Source organism: Stylophora pistillata, chromosome 4, assembly GCF_964205215.1.
Source record: "Stylophora pistillata chromosome 4, jaStyPist1.2, whole genome shotgun sequence".
Classification (NCBI taxonomy): Eukaryota; Metazoa; Cnidaria; class Anthozoa; order Scleractinia; family Pocilloporidae; genus Stylophora; species Stylophora pistillata.
In genome coordinates this window covers 39,827,912-39,848,921 of record NC_142522.1, presented here as the reverse complement: position 1 = coordinate 39,848,921, position 21,010 = coordinate 39,827,912, and the positions used below count along the sequence as shown (strand labels likewise).

General features: G+C 38.4%; 2 protein-coding genes across 3 annotated transcripts; one reads left to right on the top strand and one right to left on the bottom strand.

Annotated features, from left to right (window-relative positions):
- Nucleotides 1-401: 401 nt before the first annotated feature.
- LOC111342707 (lon protease homolog, mitochondrial) lies at nucleotides 402-15,695 on the bottom strand. Of its 2 annotated transcripts, XM_022949815.2 has the most exons (23): nucleotides 15,428-15,695; nucleotides 14,146-14,229; nucleotides 13,239-13,464; nucleotides 12,693-12,781; nucleotides 12,060-12,179; nucleotides 11,695-11,881; nucleotides 11,091-11,223; nucleotides 10,852-10,994; nucleotides 10,308-10,528; nucleotides 9,639-9,777; nucleotides 9,173-9,242; nucleotides 8,983-9,035; nucleotides 7,778-7,833; nucleotides 7,404-7,491; nucleotides 6,857-6,979; nucleotides 6,139-6,255; nucleotides 5,702-5,842; nucleotides 3,925-4,090; nucleotides 3,625-3,767; nucleotides 3,260-3,331; nucleotides 2,733-2,858; nucleotides 2,399-2,437; nucleotides 402-1,687 (listed from the first exon to the last, which is right to left on the bottom strand). In XM_022949815.2, exons 1-23 carry the CDS (start codon nucleotides 15,667-15,669, stop codon nucleotides 1,541-1,543), a joined length of 2,925 nt encoding a protein of 974 aa, XP_022805550.2. In that variant the 5' UTR covers nucleotides 15,670-15,695; the 3' UTR covers nucleotides 402-1,540. The 2 variants fall into 2 exon arrangements, with proteins under 2 accessions (XP_022805550.2, XP_088613182.1); XM_088757056.1 differs by lacking the exon at nucleotides 14,146-14,229.
- Nucleotides 15,696-15,753: 58 nt separating this feature from the next.
- Nucleotides 15,754-17,806, top strand: LOC111342715 (serine/arginine-rich splicing factor 5-like). The gene has a single exon (XM_088757057.1). It carries the CDS (start codon nucleotides 15,849-15,851, stop codon nucleotides 16,803-16,805), a length of 957 nt encoding a protein of 318 aa, XP_088613183.1. The 5' UTR covers nucleotides 15,754-15,848; the 3' UTR covers nucleotides 16,806-17,806.
- Nucleotides 17,807-21,010: the final 3,204 nt, after the last annotated feature.

The following is a 21,010-nucleotide window of genomic DNA, read 5'->3' as shown; positions in this document are numbered from 1 at the left end:
CTCTTTTCAAAACAGGAAGAAACAATAATTTGAAGGTTGCAAAGCTTTGAACCTGACAGAACGCTGCCTTCAGTGTAAAATATAAAGGTATTTTGTTTACCGAAAAAAAAAAAAGTAAATGTGAAAAAGGAAAGGGGACGTGTGGTAGAAGGATTTATGGCGGAGTGGTCTGGTTTTCAGTGGCACGAGGGGGGGTGGGGTTAGTCGTCTCCAACAGAGTATAAAGGAGAGGGAGAGGCGTTGAAAAATTTACTGTCTATTTACTGCCAATGAGGGAGGCAAATCATCAGAATACTAGTCTAATGAGTGGATCAAGTATAATTCATCGTGACAACCAAAAACCTCCGCCCCCCACCTCCTCTCCGCCGCGAAAATACAAGAGAATTACCGCCGCTAAGACCTTGGGCATCGTGACTCATTTTACTGAACAAACGTTAAAAAAACAACGCCCAAATGGGAAAACGTGAGAGAGAGGCATTGTATTGTAACAAGCTTAATAACTGTTCATTTTACATACTCCTACGACGGGGTTTAAATGACAGACAACGCTCGAGGGGAAATAACTGAAAAATTGATTCGTAAGAAAGTTACCGGATGACAACTATCGGAATGTTACGATTACTGCTTGATGAAACATTTTCAGCAAAGTGTGGGGATAACATTGACGAGGAGTCCCAGTTCCTCTAAAGTTAAATCTCACAAACTTCCAATAATCTCAAGCTACAGTCCTCCATCTTGAGATAAACAAACAATTTAATCTTAGTTGGCAACGTTTGAAGAGCTTCACTTGGGTTTATGCAAGTTCGCCCCGTGAAGTAAAACAATTTCGCTCCCACGATGACCAAATGAATGCGCCCCCAAATGTTTCAACTCATATCCCTATCACAGAACATTTTCCTTTTCTGTTGAAATCGACATGCATTCTTCTTTGACAAACACTTGACGAACAGTGCACGCTAAGTCGCTCGAAGACGATGGGCCAATAAAACCTTAATTAACTATTTACCAAGAGTGTTTTACCAAGAGTTGAGAAATTTGAGAGCGAAGTAATTAAGGCGGGGAGGGGGGAGGGGGGGGGGTGAATTTGTTTCACTTCAGAGGGCGAACTCGCAAAGTTGATAAGGGCGAACTGATATCTTGAACGCATGAGGTTGAGGATAACGACTCTTCACTGCACATTTGACAACCACTTGGCGTCAATTATAGAGATATCGAGAGGTAACGAGCTGCTTGATATTTTTAACGAAAAAATCCCAGCACCTTTGGAGTCTAACCGCTTCTCGTGTTACTCTCTTTCGTATTGGAATCAATCGTATTCTTAGAAAAACGTCATTCTACAAAGAAGGTGTTGTATAGTTGCTTAAGCATTCCATGATATTCAGACGTACATGTTGCTTTCTTCAGTGCAAAAATGGCCGTTTCGTTTGTAGATGGAACTTGAGAGAATCACTTCTAGTGATGTCAATGATCATTAAAATAATAATCAAGGTATTCCACTACAGACTTCCGAACGATTTTTCCGCTCGCAGTGGAGCCGATGTCATGACTCAAAAGCAATTCGATAAACGTCAGTGTAATGAGAAACAAAGTGAACTTCAAGTCCTTCTTTGACAAACTCTGGTAGATCAGCAAAGTCTTTACGATTTCCTTCAGGTAAAATGACACAGTCCACTTCCGCGCGTCGGGCCTGTAACGAAGATAGTAAGCATTATCAGCAAAAGTTTTTTCTTGAGTTTCAGAAAAATAACACTCGAGTTACATGTTAGCTTGTTTCAATGATGACGAGCACTCTGTCTGAGTTTTGTGACACGGAAAAAAAAGGTAATCTAAAGGGTATTCAGAACAAAGGTAGTTCGTGCCAATAGCAAGCTTTCACCATCTGATCGTCAGCTGATCTCATTACGATCCATTTGACACACTACAGTGAAAACCCGCTTACAAGAACATGTGGATTAAGTACACCCAGGCTGAAATTTGGTAAAAAAGCAGCATATATATATAAGAACACATTCAGCCTGAAAATTGAAAATTGTTCTTATATATAAAAACTCTTCCCTTTTCAGTTTAATAGAACAAACAGTGTCTGTAGCTTTACTGTGGTATTGCAGTAAGATCTCAGTATAAATGCTAGTAATTTCACTTGCTGTGTATAGCAAATGTACAACAACTGTATTTGGAAGTAAAAGTCTTATAATTACAATTATAAGTTATGTATTTCATCATAGTTAGTAAATCCCTTACATTTTTTTAGAAGTAAAAAATTAAGAACACTTGAGAACACTTTCAGGCTGATTTCACCTAAAATACCCGATATATAAGAACCCAATCAGCCTGAACCCCGGAAATGGGCGTTCTTGTATGCGGGTGTTTAATGTAAACGACAAATTCTATTCCTCACCGCAATTGTTTTCTCTTTTATTCCTCCGACCGGAAGAACCTGATAAGGAAAGAGGAGAACGACATAAATTAAACTTCATCCTTGGAATATCGATCCCGTACGAAACTCCGCACCTTCCCCTCCCATACCTCAACAACAGTCTACTGATACCAACTCAGGATTAGTGTTGGGTTAGGGAGGGGTGGGTGCGTCATTTCTCAGAGACTCGCGTTGATCCTATAGGTCGCCAAATAATTGACTTGCACTGCAAATTAGATCACCCACTATTTGGCGATCAAAATGGCCGCAACTTACAGCAATGTTATTTGTTGTTTAAATAAAGAACACAACACACCTTTCCAGTGAGTGATACTTCCCCAGTCATGGCAATATTCTGTCTAACTGGTGTGTTCTTGGCCAGAGATAGGAGCGCTGTGATAATGGTGCAGCCAGCGGATGGCCCATCTTTAGGGGTGGCTCCCTACAATCACCAAATAAAGCACCAAAGGGTTTCATCACTATTTAGTCTCTATGCTAGTCCCTATACAGCTGTCGCAGTAAGATGAAACCAGAAAAATATGTCAACAACAAAGATTTCTCGACGATAGTAGAAAGTTTCTTACTCCTGTTTCTCGCCATCTGGGACCTTGTGGCAGGACATAAAACTTTATGTTTGGCAGAGAAGATGTTGTTTTCAAAGTAGTTCATGCCAAAGAAACTCGGAAACCGGCGATCGAAATTTCCAAAAGTCTTTGACCCATATGGTAAGTTCGTAACTCCCGCGACAAATGAAACAACAACAACAACAACAACAAAAATAATTAACGTACTCCCCCACCTCCCAGAAGTGGCTGCGAACAGTCTGGAGAGCACACAACCTACCTCTGGAACATGAAGATGAATAGAAGCATGCCTAAAAAATTCACTGTTTGGATCTTCTTTCGACAAAAATTGCTGAAAGAGAAATTACAAGATGAAAATCTGTAGGTATCGACAGGTCTCATGTTGCATAAATATTACTTCTCACCAATGAAGTTCATTCTTATCAGAACGTTATGTAAAGCGACCAGAGAAAAAACTAGCGTTGGAAAGTGCGACAAAGGCCAAGTGAGTGTATTGTATAAGGTAGGAACTGTGAAGTGAGAAATGAAATCGGAAGATGTGTTTGATCGGGGCAGAGCGGGAACAAAAGAGTGGAAATCGTGAAGAGAGGGATTTTCGCATTTTAATGCAAACAGTAAACAAACCTTTGCAAATGTGTACGCTATTCGTGAACTCTCCTTCATCACATCTCCTAGCTGGCCTGTTACTTCAAGAGAAGGTTGACCTCTGCTGTCATCGCCAGAGGATGACTCGTTTAGAGAAGTTTCGACGTAGAGGGTAGTACCACCTACAACATTACAAATTAGCCATGATGTCACACTTGTGCAGCATTAATTCTTAAAAATAACAAATGAATGAACTTCATAACTTGCAAAAATAAACTTTTCAAACTTAAAAATAATAACTTTTCAATAATCACAAAGCAGGGAGGGGTGGTTAAATACCAAGTGAAGTCCAGGCTAGACCCATGACTACCCCTGGTGGGGTTTCATCATATAATCGGTCACTGTTAAACAGTGGCTTGCCGACGTATTCGTGAAGATTCTCCTCTGTAACGTTCAATTCTTCCTCAGTACCCTGTACTATCCTCAAAGCAGCTTTGCGGAAGATCTGTCAACAGGAAATACATAAAGAAATCAATCACATGAAACTTGGCAGTGCTTCGAAAAAATACACTTGAATCTCTTGTCAGGAACGAAGTGATAGGAAAACACTGAAATCTGAATTGATGACCCTTCCCACACCCATCGATACTGTGAAACCCTCTTGAGCGACCACACCTTTTCATTGGCCACACCCGAAACATCACGTTCTGACTTGTGAAAGAACTCATAACCAAGTTTTAAATCTTCATAAATGGCAACAGTTTTAGTGGTAGCTTACGAGTTTATTCTACCACCAAACTGAAGGGGCCTTATGGGCGATATGGGTTACGTGTTTTAGCATGTAAATAATGTGATACGCGTTCTACATGATGCCAGGAAAAGAAATGTAGTACGCGTACTGAAATTCAGGTCCTAACACTATTTTCATCACGATGACTTGGCACATCACAAACTGAGTGAAGTTTACATGTATTTCATTAATTTCGGAAGTAGGCGTATATTAGGACTTGTAACTCACCCATTAATTTTGGCGCGATTTTATTGGTTACTTTACGTCACATGGTGCAAAATCACAGGACAGTTATCACGTAATATCTCCCGTCCGCGTCGATATTTGTCTTCCGATTTTTTCCGTGAAAAAGATACATAGTCAACACAAGAGTTTCAACTTCTCCGTTCTCCAATTTACATGGAAGGAAACCAAACTGTTTTTTTTTTGTTTTTTTTGTTTGCTTGCATCGATCACGCGCATTCGCCATCAGATCCCCACTGGCTTTTTTACTGTGTTCACGCGCAGTTTAATTGCGATGTGAAAATTAATGGGAGGGTTATAAAATAAATAAACCCCGTTCTGGCTTGCTGGTATGTCGGCTGATAATGTCCTTGGCTGAGAGATTGTCCTCAAAATTTCATATTTGCCCTCGAAGCTTCGCTTCTCGGCCAAATATTTATTTTTCAGACAATCTCTCAGCCGCGGACATTATCAGCCGACATACCAGCCGCCCGAAGGGGTTTATTTACTAAATTAGTAGGCGGAAGACAGTTCAGCGGCAATCGAGGCGGATTTGTCACCAGTCTCTCTCTTCTGTTCATCACTCAACAACCAAAGAGGAGACATAATATCAACAAAAAACACCTTTCCTGATGACTGCCTTTAGAGCATATTGAAAGTTTTCCAAAAAAAAACGCAAAAACCGGTAGGTGGAGTGGCCATGGTATCCGTTGTGGAGAGTAGTCGCCGGAATATCGTCGGTTGCCGGTTGCGGGTAGACTAGCTTCTAGTGAAATCCCTGAGTTTACAAATGACGCCCGTGTGTGTGTATCAATACATATTCCGCAACATCAAAACCTGCTTTTGATTCATACTCTCTAAAGCCGGCGACACACTTAATTTTATTTGCCGATCGCAGCGAATTTGGTCGCCAGCGAAAATCGCCAATATCTGGTTTGTCAGATGTCAGATCGCTGCGATTGGCGCATAAAATTGCCAAGAGTGTCTCCGAGATAGAAGTGGTAATGGGCAAACTGAGTCAGTCGAACCAAATAGGATCAGTTCATTAACATAAAAAAAAAATTGATGACAACAGCATAAATCCTGAATGTAACATATAAGTACCTTCTCTATATGTTTTTGAAGGTTCCTGACTCCACTTTCCCTGCAGTAGGCTTTGATGAGAAGAGCCAGCGACGGATCGTGAATATCTACTTGTTCTTCTGTAATACCTGCACTTTTTCGTGCTTGGGGAATGAGATACGTCTAAGAAAGATCGCACATGTAGATAGTTAGTGCTGTCTAGTGATTTATTCTTCCTTTTTTTTTTCGTTCTATGACGGATTGCATTGTATTTAAACGCATTGTTTTGCAACATTTTAAAAGCTTGATGATGATGATGATGATGATGATGATGATGATGATGATGATGATGATGGCAAATTCTGAAGATCAGAGGGAAAAAGGTCCTTACTGGGGGCGGCAAAGGGGACAGAGGAAGGTCTGATCACCGCAGGACGTATAAGTAGCTAGAAATAATAAAAACCACAATTATATCAAACCTTGGCAATTGCTTTTTTTTCATCTTCTACATATCCAGACACGTTAATTATTTCCATTCTGTCCTTTAAGGCACCAGGAATTGTGTCAGTAATATTAGCTGTACATATAAATAGAACCTGAGAAGAAAAAAAAAAGGAAAAAAAGGTAGAATACGTTGAAGAAAATTAACCAGAGCTGGTTCTCCACTTGAGCATCCACAGAACCGCCAGCAACACCATAGCAGGCTCAAGCTCATGACACGAAACGATTTGCTAAATCAATAGCATCAAATGAATATAACCCGCTGAGAATCATCTTCAACAGCATCAGGTACATGCGAAAAAAAACAAAACAAAACAAAACAAAAAATACAATAGCTTAGTACAACGATTGCATTGCATACTTGAAAACCTACCAAAAAATCTAAAAACTCGTTATACGACCTTTTAAACACGTCTTCGTTAACCAACACCACTTGTAGGCAAGTGCCACGTTTGCGTTATTTCTGTTGTTCAACGTTCCCTTTCGCACTTGAACGTGTACGCAAGAACGAGCGCGGAGGGTAAAATAGTATCTTCCTCACCTACCCCCAGCCGCTTACGTTCGCGTTCGTTAAATCCCTCGCGGCTATTTTATCGCTCTGCATGTGAAAAGATTACCTCGTTTCGCCTCATACACTTGGGGCCGAGTGTAAAAATGGAGATTAGTGATCTAACAAGGGCTGAAGCTGTCTAATACCTTTGAGAGATCCACTGGCACATCCAGATAATGATCAAGGAAACCTGAATTCTGTTCCGGATCAAGGAGTTCAAGTAAAGCCGAAGCAGGATCTCCCTGGACACCTCGGCCAATCTTATCCACCTAAAAACAACAAAGGTTTGATAATACATTCAGTTCGATCAAAACTTCATTTTAATATGTTTAAGAAGCGAATTTACACTTATAGTGTGTCTACTCAATTAAATGTATCATGCCAAACCTCTTTAAAACTAGCCATCTGGTCAGCTTATACATCCTGAGATTAAAATTGAAGTACGACTTCGCTTTCTCAGAAGAAAACTGGGAAATACGAAAAATGAATTCTCAGCCCATGGACGAAAACAAGCAAAAGCCCACAAATAATGATAAGACAGAGATTCAAGACCGCAGCGGTGAGGGAGAACCGCTTAACGGCACTACCTCACAATCCGTGGCATTGAGGACTATCCCATTAACTGACGTTAGGACATTTCGGTGGCGAATTGAATTTCCAAGGTTTACTTTATGTCATGTACATCTACTATACCTCATCGATAAGTATCAAAGGGTTTTCTGTTCTAGTCTTTTTAAGACACTGTATAATTTTTCCCGGCATTGCACCAATGTATGTGCGCCTGAAAAGAACAACAAAGCAAAAGAAAAGCATTGTTCATACTCATCATCAAACTGCTAGTCTTGCACAATTCATCCAAAAATTTAATATATGTGCAGTTGTTAATTTTGCACATGCAGCATAAGAAATGCAGATCACAATCATGAAAATAAAACCTCATACCTATGTTGACAAAATTTTCAGCGCACTCGGTGGGTATTTTGCTACGCTAAAAGAACTATAATCCAAAGGGCTGTTCTCGTGTTCAGATAAAAACCAGCCCTAACAAACATTTTTCATTAACCAACCTATGTCCTTTGATCTCAGCCACATCTGTCATTCCACCGACACTGAATCTAAAATACTGACGACAAAATAAATACTTTTAGCTTAATATCAAAACCCATGAATTTTTCAGAATCCTTTACGAGGATCTAGGAACCCACTAAGATTTTCCCGGCTCCAAACATATCGCATCGTACCTCAGGTAGTAGTAGCGTGTCTCCCAAGGAGAGATGAGTTGGAACATTTTCAAAGCCTGAAATTTCTTCAGGCTTCTTTTCTCCCTAATTTTTTTCAATTCTAGTTCACCGTTGGGAACCACTTCGCCGTTAGTCAACATCTAACGCTCAAAATAGGATTTATTAAGATACATGATTTCAGCAGATAAGGTTGGCAAGTTCTACGCGACTCAGGGGGACTCGAACAGATACGGACCAGGAGATATTCACAGGAACTAGGCTAAGTCAAATTATGCTCCGCCTAACTTTGGAAGATGTCAGTACAAAAAAAGTCAAATTTTGACGATTTAGTTGGGATTGGAGGCATTTTTTAAAGAAAATTCAAGACCTGTAGTATAATTTCATAAAGCAATGGACTAATCTTTGAGAAAAAAAAAAGAAGCAATTTCCTGTGCTGATACAGTATTTAAGGTATAATTGTGTGTGTCTGTGTGTGTTATTGATCATTTCTGTAGCATTCCATGTACATTGACCCTTTTACACCCAAGATCTTGTTAGTAATTCTCCTAACAGTCTGCTATACATTCTTCTGATGCTAGTTCAGAGAATTTGGTATTAGATCAGCTATTAATCCCCTAATTGATATTTAACAATTATTCGCCGAAGGCGAGGTGAATATTGTCAAATAATCCCCGAGACAAAGTCGAGGAGATTATTCGACAATATTCACAGAACCTGAGGCAAATAATTGTTTTAGTATAATTTCTGAGCTGAACAACAGAGAAATTTCTAAAATCATCCATTTTAGTGACATTTATTAACATTTTAGTTTAACATTTTATATAAACTGCACGGAGTGGTTTATATAGTGTCATATAAGGAACCGCTCAACCAATCAGATTGCTGGAAACTATTTGCTCAGTTCTGAAATTATACTATTTTTCTTTACTCTCATCACTTGTCTGCTTTGTATTGCATAGATATGGAAAGGTGAAATTCTGTCTTGATCACTCCTGGGAATTACAGTGTTAAGACTTGCTTTTAATCTGTACCTGTCTGTTGAGTGCTCTTGCAATAGACCTAGCAATACTGGTTTTCCCCACTCCTGAGAATGAGAACAAAACAATCAGTCGTTTGTACAGTTGTAAATTATCTCAATTCACTCTTGGTTTAGCTTTCATACTGCATGCAAAACTTGCAGTAAGTAACAACATCCCACGAGCAGCTTAAATTAAACTGTACCTGGTGGGCCTGTAAAGCAAAGGATTTTCCCCTGGACAGTTGCATTCAAATGGCTTACGGCAATAAACTCCTACAAAAGAAAAAAAAGGCCAAGAAAAGAATGTAAGTAGCATTCTTAAAGTTAATTGGCCTGGACATAATAGGTGTACATAAATGTATAAAGGCTGATAGTTTCTAAAGAAACTGTTTGGGGCTGCGTCGGTGGGGTAACAAAATAATTTGGATATATCAACAAAGTTGAAATGGTAACTTGGCCACCGTAACGATTACAAAAGCCTTCATGTACATTTATGTTCATGTACATAAATGTACATGGACATACAGGGACCATTTTGCACCTTGGCCACCAAGTAACAACTTTGACTTCAAAGTTGAGCCCAGAACCTCTTGACAAGACTTGAGAGAGCAACAGAAAATGTACTTGAGCAACTGTTTGCATCAACTCACTTTAACATAATTACCTTACCAGTATTCTGTCCTTAATATCTTGCAGCCCATAATGATCTTCATCCAGTACTTCTCGTGCCTGACTAATATTGAAGTTCTCTTTACTGTGAATTCCCCAAGGGATGCTTGTCAACCAATCCAAATAATTCCGCGTTACACTAATAACAATGAAAAAACCGAAAAGAAGTTTACAGTATACATACTAGAGAAAAGAAAGCTATTAATAAGCTTAAATGACTATTTTAAGCAACAATACAATACTGTACACTGGAGCTCTCAAGGTTTGTAATATGGTTCAATGTAAGGGACAAAAGATAGGGAATAGGGGTGGAGAGGGAGGGTATGGCACTGTATTCATATCAAAAGCACAAGCTTCTGATGGGGTTCAAGGAATTCTCACTATGAAAAGTCCAAAGATTGGTCCTCCTTTCATGCATTCCCTATCCTCTGGAAAAAGAATCATTTTCTGTAAATGCAAGGCTTCTCAGAACAAAAATCAAGGTGAACCAATGATCAAAGAACATAGAAACAAATCACTATGACTGGAAATGCTCACAACTCTGGCAATTTTTTTTTTTTTTGAGTAATTGTGCAATCCAAGTGGGCAGAAAAAAATATGTGTGATACCTAATGATTTTTGTAAGCTGCCAATTCTTATTGAAAATCCTTCATTCATCAATTAACTTACTTAAATTCTGATGAATGAGCATCAAGATATGCCAGTTTAGACAGTTCTTCTTCAATAACTTCTTCAGCATGTTTAGGAACATTAAGATCCTTTATTCTATTCCTGAACTTCTCCCCAACTGCTTCTTTGTCTTCCTTTTCTAAGCCAAGTTCTCTTTTGATGATCTTAAGTTGTTCTTGGAGCAAGTATTTCTTCTGTTGTTTGTTTACTTTTTCTTCCACCTGTAAAATGAACATGCTCCCTCTAAGAATTAACTGAGGAAAACTTCTTGCACAAAGGATGGGAAATCAAAAAAATTCCCAATCCAATTCTAGTGGTGAAAGAGGACCCAAATTTTGAGGGTAAATTTCTTCCTTTGGCAGCCGAAGTGTTCATTCATTACATGCAGTTTCTGTGTGGGGTTTCCCTGCAATATGTTCAAATGTGTTTGAAAAAGTGCATCAGCAACACGCTTGATGAATATACTATACCCTTGGTTTACATTGTACATGTAAATGCAAAATTAAGTTAAACTGGTTGCCTAAAAATTCATGGTTTAGTTCACCTCTTTCCCTAGCTGTTGTTGCAAAAGGCAGATAGCAAGTTCTTTCTTGAGCAGTTCAAGAGTGAGACGCAATCGCACTGGAACTCTTGTCTCTTCATAAACTTCCTGCAGAAGTGCAGTTTCCGCACTAGTAAGTGCAGCACCTAGGATTGGCATTAAACAAAACAAATTATATTCTCTTCAACAAACTTACAACAAAGCAACATACATTATAATATTAAATCTTGCAGCCTCCCTACCAAAATCAGCCAAATGGACAGGATTGTCCGCCACTCTTTTGCCTCCTTCGACAAGCTGTGCCAAGAACTCTTTGTATAAAGGATTCAATGATATAATATCACGTATAGTCTTGATGACCTCTGCAGTCAGTGCCTATTGATTCAACATTTAAAACAGGCAATCAAGTTGTCAGTCTTAAACTGAAAAGAATAGTATCTAAATTCTTCTTAAATAATCAGGGTGGCTAAACAAAGCAAAAGAAAAAAAAGAAAAAAAAACATAAGATGTCCAAGTTTTAGTTTAGCAATGGCTCATTTATGGGTTTATTCTTCATCAACTAATCCCATGATGAAATTTAGGGTCTGGAGTGCTGGTCTGCAAAGAGCTTGAGCAGAAATCCTTGGGGCGAGGCTGAGAACTAACAAAAAGCTCAACCCAAATGTGACATCAGGTGGGATAGGTAATGAAAGAAAGACAACAGAGAGGTGTGGTCAGTTTTCTGGTGGATACACTCAGCAGTGCTGCTCCCAACCTGCTTGACTTAAACTCCAAAACAAAGAATCTGGAAAATGCAATCTAGAACCAACAATAATCTACACTTCACGTCAATCTATTATCCTGTACCTTGACTTCCTCAGTTACTTTGAAAGGCTCATGGAGCACATTTTCAACAGAGACCATCAGGATGGGTTTTCTGGGAACATCCTCTTGTTGTGGGATGGAGTCAAGAGTTGCCTCGGCAATGACAGGAGTGTCAGCAGACTGTTCTTCTTTGTGAGAGGGATAATCAAAGATTCCAGTGATTTTAATCCTGAAATTAGAAAAAAAAAAAAAAAAAAAAATAGATACATGCACTCAATAACCCTTACCAAAGACAGATGGTAATAGCAATCTATACAGCAAATGTTCAATGTACATTGAACATGAATCAAAAAGAACTTTAAGGCCACTACAGTAGCATAGCTGAAATTGTACAATCATGTACTAACCTTCTGTGTCCTAGTACAACCATTCTTATTTTATCTCCCATGTCATAGAGCTCTGTGATTTGCACAAATGCACCCACTTGGTAGATGTCATCCAAACTGGTTACTGTTTCTGCCTCATTGCTACAATATTCGTCAAATAATGAATTCATGAATGAATTATGCAAAATGTAAATGAAGTATCGCATGAAGGTATATAGTCTTACTAAACCCTAATTGGTTCATTGGTTCATTTATTTCACACTATTTACATAAAATTAACATAGATAGAAAAGTAAAGTTGTAACAAATGATTACAGAATAGAATGGCCAGCATCTAATTTCTCCTTACAATGTCACCTGTGAATCAAACACTGAGGTCAGGAGAATAAAGAAAATGATCACCGATAAAAAATACTCTTGGTTATTAATTAAACAAAACCTCCTTAAATCAGCACCTTAGGAAGTGTACACAAAGAAAAGTATGGAGAATCAGTGCATACTGATATTTGGGTGTGAAGAGTTAAGAGGTACATCTAGATGGACATGAATGTAGGTCAAACAACAAACACCAAAGCACAGTACTGGCAACACATATACAGTTATTTATTCAATTTACCACCCAAACTGAGGTTTTCATGAATTTTCAAACTTTACCTGTCATCCTTTTTAAGAAAGGCACCTGCATAAGGCTGTGCAAGTCTTGATTTTACTCTGATTAACTCCATCAGGGACTTGTCTGTGATCTGTTGAGGAACAGTGCAGGGTAATGTCAACCGGTATAGTGGAATTTAGGATGCAAGAATAAAGATTCTTCTATTTTATCCTTTTTCAAAAAATAGTGAAAGTGAAAATCAATTTTACATCATTGTTCAAAAATGTAAAACTACCTTGCTACATGTTGTACGTGTAAGAGAACCACTAACATTGTAATTCAAATACCAAGTAAGTTTTGCCATGCTTAGGTGGATAGTTATATTAGTTTTATTATGTACTAAACAGTCCAAAAAATTTATCCAATTTTTATGGTAACTTTTTTGATGGGAAAGAAAAACAATGTGAAAAGTCATCTCTTTGCCTGAAAAAACATGGTTAAAAAAACATGTTTGTTTTCAGAAGATGGTGATCAGAAAAAAGGAAGAAAAGTGTAATTCAAAGAAGATTAAGATAATAGACTTAATGCAGTGATATAAGAAGACAAACCTCCATCATCTTAACAAATCGTGGGAAAACTGGATTTCTGTGAATTGGTAAAAGTGGCACCTCAGGGAACACATCAGGTACATGGACCTGTGCCAAGGCCCCTGCAGCAGGGTCAACCTTGGTCTCAGTCTTATCTTCAATCACCACATCAGCTCCATCGTCTTTTTTGTCCCCTCCATCTCCATCATCACTTCCATGGCCACTGGCTCCTTCTGAGGACTGACCACTGTTACCGAAAAAAGAAGAAGAAGAAAAAAAAAACATATACCAAATGAAAATGGAGCTCATTTAAAAAAAAAAAAGACCATGATACTTGTATGAAGCAGACCCACGTTAACCTTGCACTTTGTATCAAAAAGTAGACACCAATAGAAATGCTTATTTTAATAAACTTTCCATATCAATTTTACTGTAAGACAATCCTGCTTTCAACAAGCACAGATATAAATTAAAGCAGTCCCAGACACTAACACTGATCCTTTTGTGACCCAAAACTTATGGACCCTGTGGAAGTATTCAAAATAGATTTCTGAATAATGTTTTGAGATAACTGTATCCTATAAAGAGTGGAAACTACTCTGTACTTTGCCTTAGATTATTTTGTAATCAAATTTATCTTCAAAATCCACCATAACAGGGCTTGCTAAGACTCTAGAGGCTAGTAACAGTTATTCAATCTAGCAGCAAATGACATCCAGTGTACAAGTGTAATTGGTTCACACCAAAACACACCAAAATTTTAAGCTTAATATCTTTGCACAATTAATTGCAGCCTGTATCAAAAGGACATCTTTTATTATCTCGACATTGGTGATAAATAAATTTCACAGTAGTACAACTATCAATATCTGAATAAATTATCGATTCAACCTGACATTACATCATGAATTCATGGATGATCACTGACCTTGCGCTTCGGCTACTAGAATTCTGAGATTTGTTGTATCTTCTTGGAAACAAAACCAAATGGCTTTCCTCAAAATTGTTTTCTCTAAAAAAAGTTCAAGTGCTAACTGTTAAGAGTTAAGACCATGTGCAAGACTGTGCTCTAGGAAAAATTGAAGGGAACGCAATGCTCTGAAACTGTAAATCCAGGGTGACCAGCATATGCTTTTTATGAAAAAACTAAGATTCCAGAGTCGCCTAAGAGCAAAAGTAAGGCGCAAGGGGCCACTGGGCTCCACTAGACCACAGCCCCGGAGTGCATAAAATACTCATACACTCTTAGTTATGAATAACTTCATAAAGTTTTTCTGGTAAGTTATGGCCACGATTAAGTTCTAAATGTAAAGAATGTAATATTGATCGCAGCCTAGTTTGTTTTATTTGTCTGGGGATGTTAGTTATTTGCCTGGAACAAAATGTATCTAACTACATTTGAAAAATTACAGACATGAACTTTATTTTGTACATTAACATGGAAATAAGCTTTTAACTATTTTAAGCAACGTCTACATGTATAGATGGGATGGGTGGGATTTATTGGGTGGACTACTCGCATGGTTCGCATAAGTTCCGTTCTAGTCCTACCCTACTGCGGTAATGCAGTGAAAATGGTTAGAAAGATTAAAATGGATCAATGTCGTTATCTGAGGTATTGCACACCTAACCCTTCCCTAACACAACAATAGTCAACTAGTAACATGTTTTGCTTAATGTTGGGTTAGGTAAGGGTAGATGCCCACTTGCTTGGATACTGAATTTGATCTGCAAAAATTTAAATGATTTTTACTTGAGAATCCAAGCCTCTACTATTTATGAGAATGCTGCTTATATGTGCATAAGCACAACTGAAGCATGACATTGTTTGTTACTTGTAGCAGGAGGGCCGGGTATAGGGTAATGGTAGAACTGATAACATTGATTACATAGAGACTAGGTCATCGATCTTTCCTTTAATTTACCATTTTGTAACCGTTGATTATGCTGTGGTAACAAAAAAAAAATTGTGCAGTAAAAAATATATGTAATAAAATAGTTTAAAAATAACGTTACTGTATGTTTTGTGATTACATAACACAGGTAAAGTATTCGACGCATTTTGCCACAAAACTGTCACCACAATGTACAAGTATAAATTATGCCAACACATAGTATGGGAGATGTCAGAAGTTCACCTTAAGAGCCACTACTGTTGAACAAATATTTGAAGAGAAATGACCTCATGATCACTTTACAATATCAATTACCTCTCTTTCCATGGCAGCTTGTTGTAAGCAGAACGATCAGCTGATGTGGAGATTCTATGATGTCCTATCAAAACACCCAGTATATGAGGCTCAATCGCTGCTTGGAAACGATCAAAATTGTTGTGAGGCGAAAAATTCTTATTTATTCGGTGACAGTGCTCAAATGGCCTGCACAACTTATGATATTCACGGCTTAAATTCTTGCTAAAACATACTGATGAAATCTTTCTTACTGCTAACATGGCTGCCAAAAGAAATAGATGTGTCACACGTGCGCCTAGTAACCTCTCCTTAGCCAGCGGTCTTTCAGAACTGTCGTGCGCAGTATAGTTTTACGCTTGTGATGGCGGAGAATTTGGAGCGTGGTTTGTAAGATTTTGCAAAGAAATTCTTCTAACACTAGGAGGTGTTTCAAACAGGCATGAGTGGCAGGATCTATTGTGGGAGACTACCTGCCAATGCTACTGAAAAGGATTTAGAGTCTTTGCTGAAATCTTTCGGCAAAATTCGTGACATTGATTTCAAGGAGGGATATGCTTACGCCGTTTTCAAAGACTACAACGATGCTGACAGAGCTGTGCAAGAACTCAACGGAAAGGAGTTTATGGGTCAAAACATTCTCGTCGAAAGAGCTAAAGATATTAGAAATGGTGTCGGGGGCTATACCATAGCTGGTGGATACACTGCAAGGGTTCGCCAGCCTAAACCACCTCCAGTGCGGACTAACTTTAGAATCCGCGTCGAAAACCTTCCGGCGAGAGCTAAATGGTCAGAACTCAAAGAGTTTATGAGCGTAGCGGGAGATGTTACTTTCGCAGATACGCACAGAAGAAGGCCGGGCGAAGGAGTCGTTGAATTTTCCAACAAGGAGGACATGATCAACGCGTTAGAGTCGCTTGACAAGCAGGAGTTCTTGGGAAAGAAAATTAGACTTGTCGAAGAAACTCCTCGCTCTACAAGAGAAAGGTCTTTCTCAAGATCAAGGTCTTCGTCGCCACCTCCAAAGAGAAAAAGACATTCTTCCTCGCCTTCTTTGTCCCACTCAAAAGTGCGTCGGTCACATTCACCTGATCAGTCGAAGTCACCCGAAAGAAGTAGTAAAAAGCATTCACACTCGGCATCGCCTTCTCGTTCAAGTCGTCGTCGATCAAGATCACGATCTTCATCAAATCTTAAGTCAAAGTCTCATTCTTCTCGGAGAAGAAGATCACACTCCAAGTCACCTAAACAATCTCGTCATAAGTCCAGATCCAGATCAAACTCGAAGTCCAAAAGCAAGTCAGAAAAACATTCCTCGTCAAAAGATAAATCACGTAAGAAGAAGAAACATAAATCGAGGTCTCGTTCACGGTCAGAGTCACCGAGAAGACGGAGATGATGACAGAATACAGTGACATAGACAGACAGCTGTGTTTTGAGGATGGTAGTGTACTACTTGAGTACATTGATCTAAGTTTTTTTGTACAGATAACATGCAAAATGTTGTGGAAATTCTGTCAGGGACAGACTTGCAGTAGTTTTAGACATTTTTTACCGACAGGGTTTCTAGGATGTAATATAGCCACTAAAACATCCGGACCAATCATGCTATATTTTCATGTTCTTGGAGATATTTCAGTGTCACCTTTCATTTTATAGCAGTTAACAGGCAGTGCTTCACAAATTTAATAGCAAAGAATCCTGCAAGTAAAAGGTGACCAGTTATCTCTCTCACTTAGTGAATGTTTACTACTGTGTAGCATGAAAATGTTGTGGGAGTTTTATTTTGCAAATAGGCCATTTGTGGGGTTAAAATTCTGGTAGGAAACTAGTTTGTGTAGTTCTAAGTCAAGGCAGAAGAACATCAATAAAGAAAGAAATGTGATATTTGAAGTTTCTAACATGTCAAGTTATGCAAAGGGGAGCTAAACAATATCTGAATTTTTGAAGGATATTTTACGCAAATCGTACTTCAAACAGTACAAATTCACATATTTTTACCCAATTCAGTTGAGTGAGGTCATGTTTTATTATGTCTGATTTATTTCATCTGTGGCCACACATTTTGCAGACTAAGGACATGGCATGAAATATACAAAATCTCAAACCCTTAAACTTTTGGTGATGCATGGAAGTTCTGTCTTGTTTCTAATCAATAGAAACAGTTAATTTTTTACAGGGATTGATGACAATGATAATGGACATTAAGAACAAGTTATGAGATTCAGTTCATCTGTATGTCACAAACCATAAGTTTATGTCAGCATTCTCATGTTGAGGGCTTTTGTTCCCTCCATATTTTAGCGTACAAAGCTTTTTTTTCTAGAATTACATGTACACTCTGCATGTTTATTTTGTAATTAACATGTGAATTACATGCATCATACTTCTGTGAGTTTATTTTTGTAGTATATCACTTTGCCTTGCCAGAAACAGTAGACTGCATGTGTACTTGCAAGAATCATATTTATTAGAATTAGGAATACTGTTATCTAGTGTACTCTTCATGCGTTGATCAATTCAAAGCTTCAACACCCCCCTTTCCTCCCCCTCCTCCCTCATTCCTCAGGATTTTGAACTTTTGAAGATTGATTTGTTCAAATTCCCACCCTTGGGGCATTGCCCCACACAAGTGCCGGAATGGTGGGTCATTTTTTTGTAAAAGGAAAAATCAGCAAATGTATTTATTATGTAGTATTTATTTAATTGTTTAAGCAGGTTGATTAATTGGCAGCTTAGCTGATGTGGGCCAGCTGTATTAACCCACCCATCCCACCCCAGGGGAAGACATCCATCATGCAGTAATCTCATGCATGGGAAAATAACGTCTCCTACCCCTAACCCTGCAGGAGACGGGACCTCCATTTATTCGTCCCTATCCGAGAAGACTAGAATATCTAATCATTTCTTGATGTTATAGAAAGGTAGCATATTCTTCTCAATTATTTTAAGACCCTGAGTGTTGGTCCGGCCGGGGCTCGAGCCCTCGACCTCCCGCACATCAGTCCAGCGGTCTATCCATTGAGCTAACCGGGAGGGGGTTAGCCTCTTTTTTGCAGTTACCAAACTTTAAATCTACCTAAAATTTACTGTGAAAGACCACCATATTTAAGATATACTTTTAACACTTGTATTCTGCTGGAAAGACTTGACACTTCCAGTTCAAATTTTCCACCCCAGTAAGGCAAGACTCAAATTCTCCTTTCCCTGGGCATGGACAACAGGTAATGCCTGTGGATTTCCCAGAGGGAGGGGGTTGTTGAAGCTTCAAAATGATTGGGGCATTATGTGCACTAATTACATAGTGCAACCTTGTGATGACCAAAGCACACTAATCAGTGGTAAATGGCAGCATATGTTTTATTTTATTCCAGGTTGTATGGGAGTTTCTCATGTTTTAGTTTTTCCTTTTCATGTGATACAGGTGTGACCTTTCACTAAGGTTGTACTCTGTTTTATCAACAACAACAAAAAAGACTCTTAAGTGTACTTTCTTAATTCTGGTAGAAATTGTAAGTATGTTAGTAAAAAGTTTCCATGGACTAAAGATTGTGTAATACATGGGATAAGATTTCTTATCAAATGACTTGTACAACCCTATGCAATTTTTATGGCTACTGCCTCCTGTAAAGGCGAAGCCATAATATTGTCCTGTTGAGTGAGTGAGGGTAACAATTGGGAACGAACGACCTCTTCGCCCATAACGAAGTCTGCCAAGTCTCACCCGATATTCCTCGCTCTTGGCTTTTGTTTGTTTCGGAACATCTTCTGTCTTTCAACGCTCGGCGACAATTTCTTCAGATCGCTTCGAATGTTTCTCGGAATTAACACGTAATCACACTTTCCCAGCGCTACTTGTTTTTTTCGGAGTATTACAGAAGACGATATACATCTCACAATCATTTCAGGATGGATTGTGAAAAATAAAAACAGCCTTACCTTGCAAAAATGTCTTCAAAGGTGTGATCAGCGCATCATAAAAACTTAAAGGAAATTTTTTTTCTTTGAGGACAGAGCAGCCCCGTAGATCCGAAGATTTAATTGTTTCAGTTCTTGTCGTGATACCACAAAAGATGATAAGAATCTCAAAATAATTTCACAGTGGCGTCTCCGGCACACAATTGATAAAGACTCCTTGCAAAAGTATCTAAATAGGTTTCATCTGCATATCATGGAAACCTTGAGGAAAAAGAGTGCATTAGACCATTTCAATTAGCGACAAATGCGCATTTCATATTTGATGAAGCGATATAACTTTCGATTGGAGTTATCTAACTTTTTGTTGAAGCGATCTAACTGGGAGCGATCAAACCATACTATCAAAAGTGCCGCTAAATTTGCGAAGCGAGCAAGGTCCGAAGTACGATACCTTGAGTTCAGCAGGTGATCTACTGGATGGAATCATTCATTCATCCATACACACATACACACACAAACACACACACACACACACACACACACACACACACACACATACACACACATACATACATACACACATACATACATACATATTTTATCAGAAATATGTGGGATGCGGCAGCAGTAGCCATATGCAGTCCGTACTGCTTATTTATTTATTTTTTTTATTTTTTATTAGAGGAGGCAGAGAATGACGAGAGAATGCATTTAATGACAGCATTGGAACTAAAACAATCAGGCACTTTATTCCGAGGCGTTATATTCCTTGCTCAAGGTGAGCATTTATATGGTATAAATTATGTTACGGAAAAATATTATTTTGTAGAGCGAGTGAGTTCATGTGTATAAGTGGGTTGAATGACTAATTTGCTTTATTAATGTGATCATAAGTGGACTGAAAGTCCAAATAAATTTTCTGCAAAGTTAGTTATCCAGTAAAATGCGAAACAATTGTGTCTGCGAGTGGTGTGTACATTTTCGACTAACTGACGGCGCCATCAAATCAGCTCATTTTATCCAACTTTAAAATTTGACTAAATAGCACTGAATTATTTCCCAAAAATCCTTTGGAGATCGAAAAGAACTACACTCCGCCTTCCAAAAGCCAGATTTTCAGTCGACTATCTTATTTAGCACATAGTTAAATACTACACTTCTGACCTCTTTTTAAAAATCTTGTTAGAAGAAGGTCGGATAAATTAAATTAGATCGTGTAAATAAACGATCAAGAATTGCTCTAATTGCTGTCAGCATATGTATTATATTGATGTTGTTTTTCAATATTTGGTACTTTTTATCGGTCCAACGTGTTTTCAATTCGTGGCGCGACGCTCCGAGAATTGTCTGAAATTTTGAGTTTCAAAAGCGGCTTTTTGGCGAAATTCAGTTATCGATTTTCTCGACAATAAATAAATATTCAGCCAAACGAATTATGTAGTGCTTTGTTTTACCGTAAGGCCTATCTAACTTGAGAATACGAGCCTTATCGATTTCTTTGCTGTTGCCACCATATCTTAAAAATGTTCGATTCTTAAGTCACAACTCCTTGTAAGATTGCAAGATCTTTTCTTCAAAATTAATGCTCATTGTGACCACTCCTGAAATATCTTTGATAATGGTTGCTGTATCTTTGTTTCAAATCTTTAATTTAAGGGACTAATGATTTAACAAACTTTTTTAGTG